The sequence below is a fragment of the Hemitrygon akajei genome, chromosome 6 (genome assembly GCF_048418815.1).
Source record: "Hemitrygon akajei chromosome 6, sHemAka1.3, whole genome shotgun sequence".
NCBI lineage: Eukaryota > Metazoa > Chordata > Chondrichthyes > Myliobatiformes > Dasyatidae > Hemitrygon > Hemitrygon akajei.
Genome location: NC_133129.1, coordinates 184,492,406 through 184,510,864, shown reverse-complemented (window position 1 = coordinate 184,510,864; position 18,459 = coordinate 184,492,406). Strand labels below are relative to the sequence as shown.

Genomic DNA, 18,459 nt, shown 5'->3' with positions numbered 1-18,459 from the left:
AGAGGGTGGTAAGTGTACAGAATGAGGTGCCAGTGGAAGTGGTTGAGGCAGGTGCAATAACAACATTTAAAACCTACTTGGACAGATACAACGATGGGAAAGGTTTAGAAGGTTACAGGCCCAACCTTGGCAAATGGGACTAACTGAGATGGGCCAACTTGGTTGGCATGGTCCATGTGAGCCAAAGGGATTGCAACATTGAACAGGGCGGAGGGGGGAGTGCGGTTACAAACGGCCTTATTGTCTTTAGTGCAAAGAGTTAGTAGTCGAATCCACCCGATCCCATTCCAGAGCTGTCTTGGAATGATGAGGACTGAGGAATGCAGGTCTGGGCTCTGGACTGGTCCCCTACACTCTCTCTAACACGTTAATATCTAGGAGCAGAATAAGGCATGATGAAATTAAGAAGTGGATTCAATGGGCTGAATGGCCTAATTCTATGTCTATGGTCACTTGGCCCATCAAGTCTGCTCTGCCATTCCATCATGGCTGATTTGGTGTCCCTCTCAACCCCATTCCTCTGCCTTCTCCCCGTAGCCTTTGACACCCTGACTAATCATGAATCTATCAACCTCTGCCTTAAATATACCAAATGTCTTGACCACAGACATCTGTAGCCATGAATTCCTCAAATTTACCTCCCTCTGGCCTAAGAAATACCTCCTCATCTCTGTTCTAAATGGACGTGCCTCTATTCTGAGCCTGTGCCCTCTGGTGTGAGACTCGTCCACGGTCAGTCAGTAGTTGGACAGGATTTGCTCTTGAATGAGAAAAACGAAATAGGAACTGGAGAAGTCTTTGAGCTGTTGTACCACTGAACAAGGGTGATTCAAAAAGAAAGAATCTCCGAATAAAAAGTGATGTGACAGACTGTAACGTCATAACAGCGACTGTTAGTCTCGCGTTTCACTCTGAGATGAGTGACATCTCTCTGTCCCTTGTTAGTGAGAGAGAGAGAATGTGGCACATCAACCTTTCGGGTAAACAATGGTTTTTCTTGGCTGCAGATCATGGTCTGTCTTTGGGTGCTTTGGTTATTGCTTGGAGGGTGGCGGGCGCTGGCGCTTTTTGCTGAAATGGGCGGGGTGGGGCTTGGGGTTCCAACATTTTCTGTCAATCATTCTTTTGGGGTTCTTCTGTTTTTCGTGGATGTGAAGACAAGTACAAACCCCATTTCCAGAAAAGTTGGGATATTTTCCAAAATGCAATAAAAACAAAAATCTGTGATATGTTAATTCACATGAACCTTTATTTAACTGACAAAAGTACAAAGAAAAGGTTTTCAATAGTTTTACTGACCAACTTAATTATATTTTGTAAATATACACAAATTTAGAATTTGATGGCTGCAATACACTCAACAGAAGTTGGGACAGAGGCATGTTTACCATTGTGTTACATCACCTTTCCTTTCAATTACACTTTTTAATCGTTTTGGAACTGAGGATACTAATTGTAGTAGATTTGCAATTGGAAATTTTGTCCATTCTTGCTTGATATAAGACTTCAACTGCTCAACAATCCGTGGTCTCCGTTGTCTGATTCTCCTCTTCATGATGCACCATACATTTTCAATAGGAGATAGATCTGGACTGGCAGCAGGCCAGTCAAACACACGCACTCTGTGTCTACAAAGCCACACAGTTGTAGCCCGTGCAGAATGTGGTCTGGCATTGTCCTGCTGAAATAAGCATGGTCATCCCGGGAAGAGACGCTGCCTTGATGGCAACATATATCTCTCTAAAATCCTAATATACGCCTCGGAGTCGATGGTACCTTCACATACATGCAACTCACCCATGCCTTGGGCACTGATGCACCCCAATACCATCACAGATGCTGGCTTTTGCACCTTTCACTGATAACAATCAGGATGGTGGTTTTCATCTTTGGCACGGAGAACTCGACGCCTGTTTATTCCAAAAACTAGCTGAAATGTGGACTCATCTGACCACAGCACACGGTTCCACAGTCTTTTGGTCCATCTGAGATTAGTTCGGGCCCAGAGAACTCGCTGACGTTTCTGCATAGAGTTGATGTATGGCTTCCTTCTTGCGTAATACAGTTTCAAGTTGCATTTCTAGATGCAGCGACGGACTGTGTTAAGTGACAATGGTTTTCCGAAGTACTCCCGAGCCCAGGTGGCTATAATTGTCACAGTAGCATGATGGTTTCTTAGGCAGTGCCGCCTGAGGGCTCGAAGATCACGCGCATTCAACAGTGGTTTCCGACCTTGCCCTTTACGCACTGAGAAGTCTCTGAATTCTCTGAACCTTTTCACAATATTATGTACTGTAGATGTTGAAAGACCTAAATTCTCTGCAATCTTGCGTTGGGAAATGTTCCTTTTGAACTGACTAACAATTCTCTCACGAATTTTGGCACAAAGGGGTGAGCCACGACCCATCCTTGTTTGCAAAGACTGAGCCTTTGATGGACGCTACTTTTATACCCAGTCATGATACCTCACCTGATACCAACTTTAGGAGATCTAGGCCTCATATGGAGCCAGTGATCATTAATGGAGAATGTGTGGAGCAGGTTAAGACCTACAAGTATCTGGACCTACAGTTAAACGAGAAGCTAGACTGGACTGCCAACACAGATGCCTTGTGCAGGAAGGCACAGAGTCGACTGTACATCCTTAGAAGGTTGGCGTCATTCAATGTTTGTAGTGAGATGCTGAAGATGTTCTATAGGTCAGTTGTGGAGAGCGCCCTCTTCTTTGTGGTGGCGTGTTGGGGAGGCAGCATTAAGAAGAGGGACGCCTCACGTCTTAATAAGCTGGTAAGGAAGGCGGGCTCTGTCGTGGGCAAAGTACTGGAGAGTTTAACATCGGTAGCAGAGCGAAGGGCGCTGAGTAGGCTACGGTCAATTATGGAAAACCCTGAACATCCTCTACATAGCACCATCCAGAGACAGAGAAGCAGTTTCAGCGACAGGTTGCTATCGATGCAATGCTCCTCAGACAGGATGAAGAGATCAATACTCCCCAATGCCATTCGGCTTTACAATTCTACCGCCAGGAGTAAGATATGTTAAAGTGCCGGGTTTAGGACTCAATGTATTTAAGTAAACTACTTAAGAACCTTTTTAAAGCTATTATTAATGCTTTTTGAGAGGGTGATTTTAGATGCATATCATATTTTTACTGAGTTAAGTATTGTATGTAATTAGTTTTGCTACAATAAGTGTATGGGACATTGGAAAAAATGTTGAATTTCCCCATGGGGATGAATAAAGTATCTATCTATCTATCTAATTAGCCTGCTTAATGTGGAGTCTTCCAAACCGGTGTTACTTGAATATTCTGTGCACTTTTCAATCTTATTTTAACTCTGTCCCAACTTTTGTTGAGTGTGTTACAGCCATCAAATTCTAAATTTGTGTATATTTACAAAATACAATTAAGTTGGTCAGTAAAACTATTGAAAATCTTTTCTTTTGTACTTTTGTCAGTTAAATAAAGGTTCTGTGAATTAACATATCACAGATTTTTGGTTTTATTGCATTTTGGAAAATATCCCAACTTTTCTGGAAATGGGGTTTGTATCTTGGGTTGTTTATTGTGAACATTCTCTGATAATAAAAGGAACCATTTGAAAGAAAGAAAGTGGTCCAAAAGTTTCAGGGCCGAAGAAATAGTAGGTTGGGAGCAGAGAGAGAGGCTCTCGCTGAACTCCCGTCAGAGAGAAGATCTGAACTTCTTCAGTGTAGAAGAGGCTTCGCAGTAGTGAATTCAAAGTCAACACGAGTGAATCCGCAGATGCTGGAAATAAATAAAAACACAAAATGCTGGCAGAACTCAGCAGGCCAGACAGCATCTATGGGAGGAGGTAGTGACAACGTTTCGGGGTTTCGGCCCGAAACATCATCACTACCTCCTCTCATAGATGCTGTCTGGCCTGCTGAGTTCCTCCAGTGCTTTGTGTGTATTACCCCAATATGTCCTGATGTTAGTAAATGTGATTAATGTAGATGGACAAAGAGGCCAGGTGGGATGTTGTAGGTCGAGGGGTCTGTCTCTATGCAGTACAACTCCAGGAGGTGTGTATTACCTCCTGGGGGCTGCCCTGTGTGGATTGTCCTGGCTTGGTTCTTCTTTGTTTCATGGCTGTCTGTGGGGAGACAAAGCTCAGAGTTGTATACTGCAGACCTACTTTGATTATTATCAAATGTACTGTGGATCCTTATGGTTATGTTGAGTTTCTTGTCATCTTCTAGATTTTATTTTAACAAGTTTATTTTGATTTCTACCATCAGTAAGTTATGTCGCAGCTCTAGTTGGGCTGCATTCAGTTCTGGTCGCTCTATTATAGGAAGGGTGTCGAGGCTTTGGAGAGGGAGCAGAGGCGATTCACCAGGATGCTGCCTGGATTAGAGGGCATGTGATATCACGAGAGGCTGGACAAACTTGGGTTGTTTTCACTGATGTGGCGGAGGCTGAGGGACGATCTGATAGAGGTTTGTAAGATGATGAGAGGCATAGATAGCGTAGGCAGACAGTATCTTTGTCAATACCAGCGATAAATGTCTAAAACCAGAGGACATGCATTTAAGATGAGAGCATAATTTCAAGGGAGATGTGAGGCCAAGTTTTTCACACAGAGAGTGGAGGATGCCTGGAATGGACTGCCTGGGGTGGGGGTAGAGGCAGATAGATTAGAGGCTGTTAAGAGATGTTTATATAGGCACATGAATGTGAGGAAAATGCAAGGATATGGACATTGTGTAGGAGAAGAGATTAGCTTAGTTGGCCATTTGATTACTGATTTAATTGGTTTGGCAGAGCATTATGGTCTGAAGGGCAGTTCCTGTCTCTACAGCGGGTAGTCAAAACTTCCCAACAAATCACTGACACCAGCCTGTCCGATGACATATATGAACAGAAAGGTGCTGAAAAGAGGACCAGCAACGTCATGAAGGATCCCAACCACCCAGCTCATTGTGTAAGCAGCAGGAGTTAGTTTAGTTGGCCATTTGATTACTAATGTAATTGGCTTGGCAGGACATTGTGGGCCAAAGGGCCTGTTTCGGTGTTCTATAGCCAATCTGTGCAAGTACAGTGAGGCACCGGTTGAATTAAAAACTTCCTTACAGCAGCATCATATCCACGCAACCTCGGAAGCCATCCAGAATATAAATTATACAAAAAATATACAAGACAGATTCAGATATAGTGTAAAACAAGACATTAGTACAAGTAAACACACACACACTCACTCACTCACTCACTCACACTCCCACTTGCCCTTTCGCCTGCCCTCCCGCCCTCTCTCCCACTCAAGAGACATCCATGGTAGTACAGGCGGTTTTCTGTAGCAATCTGTTACTGCGATAGGGTTAGGGTTGTTCAGTCAGTTCAAGAACTTGATGGTGGAAGAGAAGTAGCTATTCCCACACTTTGTGCTGTGGGACTTAAATCTTCAGTCCCTCTGGCCTAGACTCTCCCACGACTGGAAATATCCTACTGGAGAACAGAGGTGAGAGTTCTTCAGAAAATGACGCTTTCTGTGTTAATAGAAGATCTGGACAGATTACAGAGAGACAAAGTGCTGGATCTGTGGGGCGCAGTACACTGGAGATCTGAAATACAATAAAATGCTGGAACAGCACACACAATGCTGGTGGCATTCAGCCAGAGACCATCTCGCAGAGTTTCTCCAGCATTTTGTGTTTCTCCAGATTTCCAGCAGCTGCAGAATCTCTTGTGTCAATAAAATGCTGGAAATATTCAGAAAGAGAGCCAGGATCCGGTTTGATATCATTGGCATACAATATGTTGTTTTGCAGGAGAGCAGTACATTGCAATACATAATTTAAAAATCTATAAATTAATTATGATCTTTCAAGAATCAATGGATCCTGGCATTGTTCTGGGGGAATGGAAAATTGCAAATGTCACTCCACTCTTCAAGAAGGGAGAGAGGCAGAAAGGAGGAAACTCTCGGCCAGTTAGTCTGACCTCAGCGGTTGGGAAGATGTTGGAGTCGATTGTTAAGGATGTGGTTTCAGGGTACTTGGAGGCACATGATAAAATAGGCCGTAGTCAGCATGGTTTCCTCAAGGGAAAATCTTGCCTGACAAACCTGTTGGAATTCTTTGAAGAAGTGACAAGCAGGATGGACAAAGGAGAATTGGTTGATGTTGTGTACTTGGATTTTCAGAAGGCCTTTGATAAGGTGTCACACATAAGGCTGCTAAACAAGTTAAGGGCCTATGGTAGTACAGGAAAGATACGAGCAAGAATAAGGCATTGGCTGATTAGCTGGAGGCAAAGAGTGGGAATAAAGGGAGCCTTTTCTGACTGGTTGCCGGTGACTAGTGGTGTTCCACAGGTGTCTGTGTTGAGACCGATTCTTTTTATGATATTGGTTAATGATTTGGATGATAGAATTGATGGTTTTGTGCCAAGTTTGTGGTCGATACAAAGATAGGTGGAAGGGCAGGTAGTTTTGAGGAAGTGGAGAGGCTACAGAAGGACTTAGACAAATTAGGAGAATGTCCAAAGAAATGGCAGATGGAATATAGATGAGAAACTCTGCAGATGCTGGAACACTATGTGACACACACAAAATGAGGAGGAACTCAGCAGGACAGGCAGCTTCTATGGAAAAGAGTAAACAGTCGACGTTTCAGGCCTAGACCCTTCATAGTGTCGGGAAGTGTATGGTCATGCTCTTTGGTAGAAGAAATAAACAGAATTTTCTAAATGGAGAGAAAATTCCCAAAAGGTTAATTTGAAGATTGAGTCAGTGGTGAGGAAGGCAAATGCAACGCTGGCATTCATTTCAAGGTGACTAGAATGAAAAAGCAAGGATGAAATGCTGAGGTTTTTTATAAAACACAGGTGAGGCCTCACTTGGAGGTTCATGAAAATGTTTCCAAAATTGAAAGGCTTGTAATATGAGGAGCTTTTGATAGCTCTGGGCCTGAATTCAGAAGAACGAGGGGTGACCTCATTGAAACCTATCGAGTGTTGACAGAGTGGATGTGAAGAGGATGTTTCCTATGGTGGGAGTATCTAAGACCAGAGGACACAACCTCAAATTAGAGGGGTATCCTCTTAGAATGGAAATGAAGAGGAATTTCTTTCGCCAGTGAGTGATGAATCTGTGGAATTCATTGCCACAGGTCACTGTGGAGGCCAAGTCACTGGGCCTATTTGAGGCAGAGGTTGATAGGTTCTTGATTAGTCAGGGCATGAAGAGATACCAGAAGAAGGCAAGAGATTGGGGCCAAAAGGGAAATTGGATCTGCCAGGATGAAATGGCGGAACAGATTCGATGGTCTAATTCTGCTTTTATGTCTTTTAGTCTAAATAGGTAGACTAAAAATGAAAACAAGAAAAGGGGGGAAAATAGTAAGGTGGTGTATATGGGTTTATTGTTCATTCGGAAGTTTGATGGCAGAGGAGAGGAAGCTGTTTCTTAAACATTGAGTGTGTGTCTTCAGGCTCCTGCATCTCCTCCTTTATAGTAGCAATGAGAAGAGGGCATGTCCTGGGTGATGGGGGTCCTTAATGATGGATGCCGCCTTTTTGCCGCATCGCCTTTTGAAGGTGTCCTCGATGCTGGGGAGGCTAGTGGCAATGATGGAATTGGCTGAATTTGCAACTCTATAAAGCTTTTTCCAATCCCGTGCAGTGGTCCCTCCATACCAGCCAATTAGTATAACACCGGAAATAGCAGGTCAGGCAATATCTACAGGGAGAGGAACAGTGATGATGTTTCTGGTGGATCAGACCAGCCAGTACTGGCGTGCACAGGTTGGCTCAGGGACCCTGGGAAACCCAGTGAATGGAAACAGAGGCTGAGACTCTGAGATACATCTCTCTGCAAGAACCTTCAAAGGGAATGTGGCTGTCTCAGGCACCACTCAAAGTCAAAAGAAGTCTGTTGTCAAAGTTAATACGCTCAGTAGCCGTACTATTAGTTACCTCCTGTATCTAATCAAGTGGCTGCTCATGGTCTTCTGCTGCTGTGGCCCATCCACTTCAAGATTGGATATGCAGTGTATTTGGAGATGCTCCTCTGCACACCAGTGTTGTAACTCGTGGTTATTTGAGTTACTGTCGCTTCCTGCCAGTTTGACCATTCCCCTCTGACCTTTCTCATTAACAAGACACTTTTGCCCACAGAACTGCTGCTCTCTGGATATTTTTTGTTTATCGCACCATTCTCCATAAGCTCTGGAGACTGTTGTGTGTGAAAATCTCAGGGGATCAGCAATTTCTGAGATACTCAAACCACCCCATCTGGCACCCACGATGATTTCACAGTCAAAGTCACTTAGATCACATCTCTTCCCCATTCTGAAGTTTCGTGTGAACAACAACTGAATCTCTTGACCATGTCTGCATGCTTTTATGCATTGAGTTGCTGCCAAATGATTTGTTGGTTAGATATTTGCATCAGTGAATAGGTGTACAGCTGTACCTAATAAAGTTACCATGTACCACTTTGAGATTAATTTTCTTGCAGGCATTTACAAGAAAACAAAAAATACAATAGGATTTATGAAAAACTATATATAAAGATTAACAAACAACCACTGTGCAAAGGAAGACATGTTGTGTTAAAATACATGAGAAAATAAATAATACTGAGAACATGAGTTGTGTTCTTAAAAGTGAGTCTGTAGGTTGTGGAATCACCTCAGTGTTAAGGTGAGTGAAGTTCAGGGGTCTGATGACTGCAGGGTTATAACTGTTCCTGAAGCTGGGGGTGTAACACTCCTGTATCTCCTGCCCAATGGTAGTAGCGAGAAGAGAGCATGGCCTGGATTGTGGGGGTCTTTGATGGTGGATGCTGGTCTCTTGTGGCAACTCTGTATGTAAGTGTGCTTAATGGTGGAAAGGGCTTTACCTGGGATGGTCTGGGCTGTATTCACCAGTTTCTGAGGATGCCTTTGTTCCTGGGCTTTGTTCCTGCTCAGTGAGACGGGTCACCATTATTCCCCACTCTTCAGTTACCCATTTCCTCCGTCTAGCTTGTTACTAAACTGACAACACCATCCATCTGTGTTCCTACACCCCACAGTGAGTGAGATCACCAACAGATACTCAGTGTGGTTTTGATTAAACGTCACCCGTCTCCTCTCCCTGAAACTTCACTTTCCTCTCAATGTTTCTCTCATTTGGCCTTTCTTTCTCTTTGCTTATTCCCTCTGGACCCCCACCTCTTTCTCCCTCTCTTTTTCCCCTCACCCCTCACCCCCCCTTGTTTTCCACACTCTTGTTTCCTCTCTCCTTTCTTCCTTCCTCTGTCTCTAACTCTCTCTCGAGCTTCTCCCCTTCCCCCTCCTCTCTTTCCCCCCGCCCTCTTTTTACTCTCCCCCCCCCCCCCCCCACCTCTCCGTATCTCTCCCCGACCCGGTGGTTAGATGACGGTGGGGAAGGTGTCGGCAGTGATTGGAGAAATGGCTGAGGTTCTGGTGACTCTCTATCGGACTGATCACAGGCCCAACGCGGTGGTGACCCCTCCTCAGCAGGTGAGTGAGGCTGTTGTAGTGAGATCGGAGCGCTGCACGCATGCTGGGGCCGACTGACGACTCACCTCAGCGCCTCTCCTCATGGTGTTTAACCATCGGTGCTCAGAATCAGACGTGTGTTGTGAAATTTGTCGTTTTGTAGCAGCAATACACAAACACAATTACTATAAGGTACAATAAGTTCCTGGGCGTCAGCATCTCTGAAGATCTAACCTGGACTCAACATGTTGATGCAGTTGCAAAGAAGACATGATGGCGAGTATATTTCATCAGGAGTCTAAGGAGGTTTAGTATGTCACCAGAGACATTTGGAAATTTCTACAGAAGTACAGTGAAGAACATTCTAACTGGCTGCATCATCGTCTGGTTTGGAGAGGCCACTGTACAGGATCAGAAAAAGCTGCAGGAAACGTCAGATACAGCCAGCTCTATCCTGGGCACTACCCTCCCGATGCCTCAAAAGGGTAGCAGCCATCATTAATGACCCCCATCACCCAGGAGATGCCCTCTTCTCATTGCTCCCATCAGGGAGGAGGTACAGGAGCCTGAAGACACACACTCAGTGTTTCAGGAACAGCTTCTTCCCCTCCGCCATCGGATTACTGAATGGACAATGAACTCTACCTCACCTTTTTTTTTTGCTCTTCTTACACAACATATTTAGTTTAAATTTTTAAAAATTGATTTCTTACTGTAATTTATATACTTTTTATTAATATGTACAGCTGCCACAAGACAACCAATTTCATGATATATGCCGGTGATATTCAAGCAGATTCTGATTCTGAAATATAAACAAGAGGAGGTGGTTTAGAGGGTAAGGAGTTGTCAGCCACATTGTTTGGAGCATAGTTTCTAACACCCTTGTGCATGTTTCTTTCTTTATGACTTGTAGGGGTCCCTGAGGAGAGAATTTCCCCAGAACCTCGGGGGCAGCGACATCTGCTACTTCTGCAAGAAGCGGGTTTATGTGATGGAGCGGCTGAGCGCAGACGGGAAGTTTTTCCACCGGGAGTGCTTCAAGTGTGACTTCTGTTCCACCACACTGCGACTCGGAGCCTACGCGTTCAATGCGGAGGAAGGTAACCTGGGCCAATTTCTTCAACCAAGGTGGGGCGGGCCGGGCTGTGAATGCTCAAAACTCGAAGGTGAAGATCTGTTTCCCAGCCTTTCAGTTTTCCATTAATGGTCGAGCACCTGCCCAACGTAGTTGTACAATGGTGACTAAGTTTTAACCAGTTTGTTTGAAAAAAAATCAGGGATATAACTGCAAAGGCAGGTATCAGGACAGAAAATAGTATCAAATATTTTTTAAATGCAAAGAATAAATGAAGATTAATAAGGAAAATAAAATTAAACCCTTGCCAGAAATATTGACAATGTGATCAACATACAAAATGCTAGATGAATTCACCAGGTTGAGCAGCATCTATAGAGAGGAATAAACAGCTAACATTTCAGGCTGAGACCCTTCATCGGGACTCGGCCCAAAACGTTGACTGTTTATTCCCCTCTATAGATGCTGCCTTATGCGCTGAGTTCATCCAGCATTTTGTGTGTGTTGCTCTGGATTTCCAGCATCTCTTGTGTTTATGACTTTGAATCTGTGTTGGTATTCAGGCTGACTTCAATCACCCGGGTCAGTCTGTGAACCAACAAGTGCCAGCTTGTTCCTCCAGCTCCTGGTGAAGATTGGCAAGTTGTTTTATGATGATCGCATGTACTGAGGCACACAGAGCATTTCATTCTATCAGTGCACTGAGGTGGTACAAAGAAAGTCAACGATACAAAATAGAGTGCAACAGTTCCAGAGAAAGTGCAGAGCAGGCAGACAATGAGGCGCAGGATCATGGCGAGGTAGATTGTGAGGTCAGGAGTCTCTTTTAATGCACAATGCAACCGTTCAATAGTCTGCTAACAGTGGGATAGAAGTTGCTCTTGAGCCTGGGGGGACGTGTTTTCAGGCTTTTATATCTTTTGCCTGGGAGGGGGAGAAGAGAGATGTCTAGGATGGGTGGGGGGTCTTTGATCATGTTGGCTGCTTTACTGAGGCAGGGGGAAGTGTAAACAGAGTCTTGAACGAATAGGAAAGGTTTAGAGCAGGGGTTCCCAACCTCTTCTCATGACATGGACCAATATCATTGAGTGAGGGGTTCATGGACCCCAGGTTAGGAACTTCTAGTTTAGACGTGGATCAAATGGGACTAGCTTAAATGGGATTCTTTATTGGCATGGCCCAGTTGGGCCAAAAGACCTGTTCCCATTGATGGATTCCAATGTTTTAATCCAAGGTTCTTTTGGAAATCAGGAAAGAAACACAAAACCTTTGTTTTATTAAGCGTTAATAGAACAAAGAAACTCAAAAAAGGACAGTGGTGAGACCAGGGACTAGTGAGTGGATGGTGAGAAAAGCTAAAAAATGGTGACACCTCATGATCAACTCTTTTTTTATCCATAAGAAATATTCCATCCAAATTTGTAGATAAGTGTCAACCAATCAGATACCCCCATTCAAATAACACAATGCCATAGAAGCTTCTAGAACTTTGTAGAATTATACAAAGACCTGTATCCACTAGGGACTTACTAAACAACTGCATATACATACTGTGACTACCGGAGAAACAGCAAACAGTTAAATGTTTATAAGTGGTTATAAAACACTTGCAGGTAATTCATTGTTAAGCTGCAAAGAAAATAACAATTATGTAGTCCAATCCAACACCATTGCCATACTACTCCGTGACTCTCCATGACTTTATCTCTTTCCTCTAACTTCTCCGCTCTTGAAAACTAACTTGTCTGTCTTTCTAACTCAGCTGAGGTTTCTCAGTTTGAACTCTTGCTCCCTGTCCACAGATGCTGTCTGACCTCCAGCAATTTTTGTTTCAGATTTCCAATACCTCCAGTTTAGTTTTAGATTTTTACAATCTGATGTTTGCTTCCCCCAGGAAAGTTCTACTGCAAACCTCACTTTACCTACTGCAAAATGAATAACAAGGCGAGAAAACGGCGGAGTCACTCCTCATCGTTGATGCACAAAAAGGTAGGAAGTTTATCACAGTCTCTGGCCCTCATACAGAGAGGATGTGATCCTCTCAAGTTGAAGGCCAAGTTAACTAAAGGACCTTTGCTATTAACCACTAGGAACTTACTAAACAACTGCATATACTGTACATACTGCGACTACTGGAGAAACAGCAAACAGTTAAATATTTATAAGTGGTTATAAAACACAAGCAGGTAATTAATTGTTAAGCTGCAAAGAAAATAACAATTAAATAGTCCAGTCCAACACCATTGCCATACTACTCCGTGACTCTCCATGTCTCTGTCCCTATATAGCTTTCGGTTACAGCTATATAGGACCCTCAAACCCCACTTGGAGTACTGTGCACAGTTCTTGTCTTGTCTTGTTCATACTGCACCAACCGCCGCCGCTGGGCTTTAAATGTGTAGTCCCTCATGCACGCAGTTGTAATTTAAATTGCGGTGTTTAAGAGCAGCGACTTGAAAGTTTTACTATCAGCGACAGATGTAGCGTGTGGCGGCAGGGAGTTCCAAACTGGAATGGCCCTAGGGTAGAGTGGGGAGCGGTAGCAGTCCTTATTGGTCTGGATGGTCTTGTAGTTCAGGGATCGGTTTTGTTGGGTTGTTGGTCAGTTATTCTGGTTAACTCACTGCAGGAAGGATGTGGAAACTATAGAAAGGGTGCAGAGGAGATTTACAAGGATGTTGCCTGGATTGGGGAGAAAGACTTATGAGAATAGTTTGAGTGAACTCGGCCTTTTCTCCTTGGAGCGAAGGAGGATGAGAGGTGACCTGATAGAGGTGTATAAGATGATGAGAGGCATTGATCGTGTGGATAGTCGGAGGCTTTTTCCCAGGGCTGAAATGGTTGCCACAAGAGGGCACAGGTTTAAGGTGCTGGGGAGTAGGTACAGAGGAGATGTCCGGGTAAGTTTTTTACACAGAGAGTGGTGAGTGCGTGGAATGGGCTGCTGGCGACGGTTGTGGAGGTGGATATGATAGGGTCTTTTAAGAGACTCCTGGATAGGTACATGGAGCTTAGAAAAATAAAGGGTTATGGGTAACTCTAGGTAATTTCTAAAGTAAGAACATGTTCGGCACAGCATTGTGGGTCAAATGGCCTGTATTGTGCTGTCAGTTTTCTATGTTTCTATTAATCGAAGTGTCCTTGGACCCCAGGTTGGGAACCCCTGAGTTAAAGTTTATTGTCAACTGACTGTACAAACAAATGAAACAATGTTCCTCTGCGCCCACAATATATCACACACAACACAAAATAAAATATTATCATAAATTTGTTAATGAAATATTTAATAAAACGTAACACAATAGAATTCTATAACATGTATGTATTGTGCAGCACAGGAAAACAATAACCTGGTGACAAGACTTCAGTGAGGCAGTGTATATGTTAGTCTCACAGCCAGAAGGAAGAAGGCAGTCTGAGTCCTGATTCTCCTGTTCCTCCTTCCTGACGGTAGTCGGTTAAAGAGATTGTGGGATGGGGGGGTGCGCGTAGGGATCCTCTGCAATGCTTTGGGGCCCTTTGTCTGCAGTGCTCCTGATAAATGTCAGAAATGGGGGCAGTGGGGAGATGCCAATTATCCTCTTGGCGGTTTTTATTGTCCTCTGTAGAGTCTGCGGTCTGATGTCTTACAGCTTTCGTACCACACAATGAAACAGACAGCAGGACACTTGGCTGAATTACTCTTACATCAATGTTGATCCTGGTAGCGTAGTGACTGGCCTAATGCTATACAGTACCTGTGATTTGGGTTCAATTCCCACCGCTGTCTGTAAGAGTTTGTATGTTCCCCCTGTGACTGTGGGTTCTTCCAAGTGCTCTGGTTTCCTCCCACAGTCCAAAGGTGTACGGGTTGGCATTAGTAAGTTGTGGGCATGTTATGTTGGCACCAGAAGCGTGGCAACACTTGGAGGCTGCCCCAGAACATCCTCGGACCATATTTGATTATAATGCAAATGACATATTTCACTGTATGTTTTGATGTACATGTGACAGGTAAAACAAATCTGTTTGTCTTTATAAAACATGGTGGTCGAGGCTGATACATTGCGGACATTTAAGAGATCCGTAGACGGGCAAAGGGATGTAAGAAATATGGAGGGTTATGAGTTGTACAGGAGGGAAGAGTCAGATTGATGGTGGAGTTGGTTAAAAGTTTGGCAGAATATTCTGTCCTGTACTTTTCTATGTCCCATTTGTAGAGGGGAACTGCTGGAGATATTAACCTCAAATTCAGTTTCAAGTTTATTGTTATAGACATGATATTAAGGTCCTGAAAATGAACTTTTCACAGCAGTGCATTACATTACAAACGTGTTTAACATCAAGGATTAAATTTATTCACCATTTACATTGACATGGATTAAGAATTTGCTGTGGTGTGTTGGTCTGGACATAAGATGCAACAGAAAACAACAGTTATAAGAATAAAGTTAAAGCACAGGTATGGAATAGAATGTAGATATACACATAAACACCAGCGTGTGTGCTGGGTGGCCACTTCATTTAGGAACCTCCTGTAACTGATAAAGTTGCCACTGAGTGTTTGTTCATGGTCATCTGCTGATGTAGTCCAGCCACTTCAAGGTTTGATGTTCTGTACGTTCAGAGCTGCTCTTCTGTACCATGTGGTTATTTGAGTTACTTTCGCCTTCCTGTCAGCTTGGACAGTTCTCCCATTCTCCTCTGACCTCTCTCATTAACAAGGCAATTTCACCTACAAAGCTGCTGTTCTCTGGATGTTTTGTTTTTGTTGTTTCTCACACCATTCTCAGTAAACTCTAGAGATTGTTGTGTGTGAAAATCCCAGGAGATCAGCAGTTTCTGAGATACCAAACCACCGCATCTGGCACCAACAATCATTCCACGGTTAAAGTCACTGGGATCCCATTTCTTCCCCATTCTGATGTTTGGTCTGAACAACAACTGAACCTCTTGACCATGTCCACATGCTTTTATGTACTGTGTTGCTGCCACTTGAGTGGCTGATTAGATATTTGCATTAACGAGCATGTGGACTTAATAAAGTGGCCACTGGGTGTATTTACAATGTAAACAGCATTATAAAAAGTGGTTTAAAGTGTTTACAGTGCAGTGGAGGGGGTGGTGGGGCTAACTAGAATGGTTGATCAGATTAACTGTCTGGAGGAAGAAACTTAAGAAGGTATGGTTTTTGTTTTAATTGCCTTATAATGCTTTCCAGCAGGAGGGAGCTTTTGGAAAAGGCCAGTTGCCTTGTGTCATGTTGCATAGACATGTTAACATAAATTACAGATAATTTCTTTTTGCAATATTTCTATTCAGAAAAAACGATTTACAGAGTGCAACACATAGATCCATCTCAACATAACTTGTATACATTCATATATTGTAATAAAATTGATCAAAATGTTATAGCATAACACATAAAGGTATACCACTCCGTAATCAAAAATTTAAAGATAGGTCATACATCATAAAAGAAATTTTTTATATAGAAAAAAATCAACCCCCTACCAACTACCACAGAAAAAAGCTGATGGATGATAATGGATAATTAGAAAAAAAAAACCATATTTGCTTAAGAAGAGAAGATAAAAATGTACCTAAAAGTCTGTGCACTGGTAAACTTTATAAATTGGAAAAGTAATTTAGGAAAGGTCCCCAGATATCATAAAAAGATTGTTTCGAATTTAAGACTGAGCAGTGGATCTTTTCTAAATTTAAATAAGACATAAATTACAGATAATTTAAATAAAATTATTTAGACATTGGAGCAAATTAGTCCATTCAGCCCATCGATTCTCCTCCAGCATTTGATCATGGCTGATCCATTTCCCTTTCATCCCCATTCTCCTGCCTTCTCCCTGTAACCTATCACACCCTGATTAATCAAGAATCTATCAACCTCCACTTTAAATGTACCCTGTGACCTCTACAGCCGTCCGTGACAATGAATTTTACAGATTCATACATTATTCACAATAAAAATATACATAATTTACACAAATAATAATCCAAGTTGATCAGGTTGATGAATCACAGTCATACTGCCGGTAGGATTGTTGTTCTGCATTCGGGTTCAAGAACCCGATGGCAGTGTTGTTTAACTTTGGGATTCACAGCACAACAATATATGAGCTAAAAATCCTCCTTTGTCATAAGGAAGTATGGAAAATATGGATATTTCATTCTTGCCTGGGTCATCTCATGGGAAGAGATGGCTGGGTGGTGGTGGGCAAGTTCCAAAGCTAAAGCTGGCCAGTTAGGGGAGAGAGAGAAAGAGATATTGTAAATTTAGCAATGTTATAAACTCTGACTGACTGTATGATTTGTGACACTGTCACTGTCAGTAAGTTCCGTGATGAAGAGTGTACGACTGTTGTCACACGCTGGGACAGTACAACCACATTGACAGTCACTGTCAGTAAGTTCCGTGATGAAGAGTATGACTGTTGTCGAACGCTGGGATAGTACAATCGCACTGACCGTCACTGTGAGTAAGTTCTGCGATGAAGAGTGATTGTTGTCACACACACAAGAAGAGTACAATATCACTGACAGTGTCACAAGTGTTGTCACACAGTTTATTTATATATCCTTTAGAGATTTATTCATGAACAAAAGAACATGCAATAATCAAGAGTTCACAAAACTATTCACAATTTCAAATTAAAATATGATTACTTTATCCACAAAACATTCAGGGCCTGCGCAGGCCACCGTTCCCAGAATTTCTCCACTGTCCCCTTTGATACTGCATACCTGGGCATGGACATAATGCTGGAAGACTGGCAGGCAGTTAGCTTGGGCAAAGCTCTCGACTACCCACTGCCTGGACACCTGAATGAATGGCCATCTTGGGCAGGAGCACGCCACACATTGACAGTGTAAAACTGTTGTCACACAGTGTACAGGTTTTGTCACGTTGACATGGTATATAGGTAATGTATACACAGTATACATTGACAGTGTAAAACTGTTGTCAGTGTACAGGTTTTGTCACGTTGACATGGTATATAGGTAATATACACAGTATACGTTGACAGTGTTTAAGCGTCACACTGCTGCATTGGACAAGCAATATCACGCGCTGGCACAGTGTTACAAGCGGTGAGGCATTAAGGTGTAGTCACGGTTACTCTGCGTTCACCTGTCACCTCAGAGTAACGTGTGCGCGGTTACTCTGCGTTCACCTGTCACCTCCTTTGCTTTGTTTTCCAGGGCGAAGCCACGCCTTTGGCTAATCCGGAGGGTGAGGCGTCAGGGAGCCTCTGCACTGACAGCACTGCTGCCGTCACACCCCCAGGTACCGTGAGCTCGCTGTCTCGGAGAATCCTCAGCTGGCCTCTGCGGCTCTCCGGGCTGCTGTTAGGTGCGCCCAGGCGCCTGTCTAACTGGATGCAGGGCATTCTGCATGCCGCCCGCTCCCACTTGCAGGACAACGCCTACAACTATGGCTACCTGTACGAGCTGCTGAGTCTGACTGTTCCTCTGCTTTCAGTTCAGCTGGAGATCCTGCTACATATGTGCCAGGAAGGAGGCTCGTCCCCCGAGCGTCTGATCGAATGGGTTTACAATGCCCTTGGGTATAAAATGCACTGATGTGCCTGCAGTTAGCGGCAGAGACATCGCAGCGTGCCATGAGGCAAACGGCAATCAAACTGAAAGCTATTTATTTAAAATTTTAAAACAAATCACTATTTTGGACAATTGATAACAGCCGATCAGGTACAGAGAAGGGTTTATGCAATATGGTTTACAACCAGGGCAGTGATGTTTGTGATAACCATGTTACCAAAAAATAACTTCTTTTTAAACAAATTTAAATTTATAATGTTATGCTTTAAACTGTTTACATTTTTATACAGAGGTCATTTTTAGAAAAAGCAGGGAAAGTTTAGATTATTTTTGTTTGAACCATGGCACGAGAT

General features: G+C 43.3%; 1 protein-coding gene across 12 annotated transcripts in view; it reads left to right on the top strand.

Moving 5' to 3' along the window:
* Positions 1 to 18,459, top strand: part of LOC140729753 (F-actin-monooxygenase MICAL2-like) — a 261,577-nt gene that overhangs the window by 160,573 nt on the left and 82,545 nt on the right. For 11 of the 12 annotated variants that reach the window (XM_073049926.1, XM_073049934.1, XM_073049931.1 and 8 more), the window contains 4 exons: positions 9,385 to 9,492; positions 10,388 to 10,574; positions 12,444 to 12,538; positions 17,750 to 17,834. In XM_073049926.1, coding sequence (XP_072906027.1) covers positions 9,385 to 9,492; positions 10,388 to 10,574; positions 12,444 to 12,538; positions 17,750 to 17,834 — 475 coding nt within the window. The remainder of the gene's footprint in view (positions 1 to 9,384; positions 9,493 to 10,387; positions 10,575 to 12,443; positions 12,539 to 17,749; positions 17,835 to 18,459) is intronic. The other variant, XM_073049935.1, reaches the window with a different exon arrangement.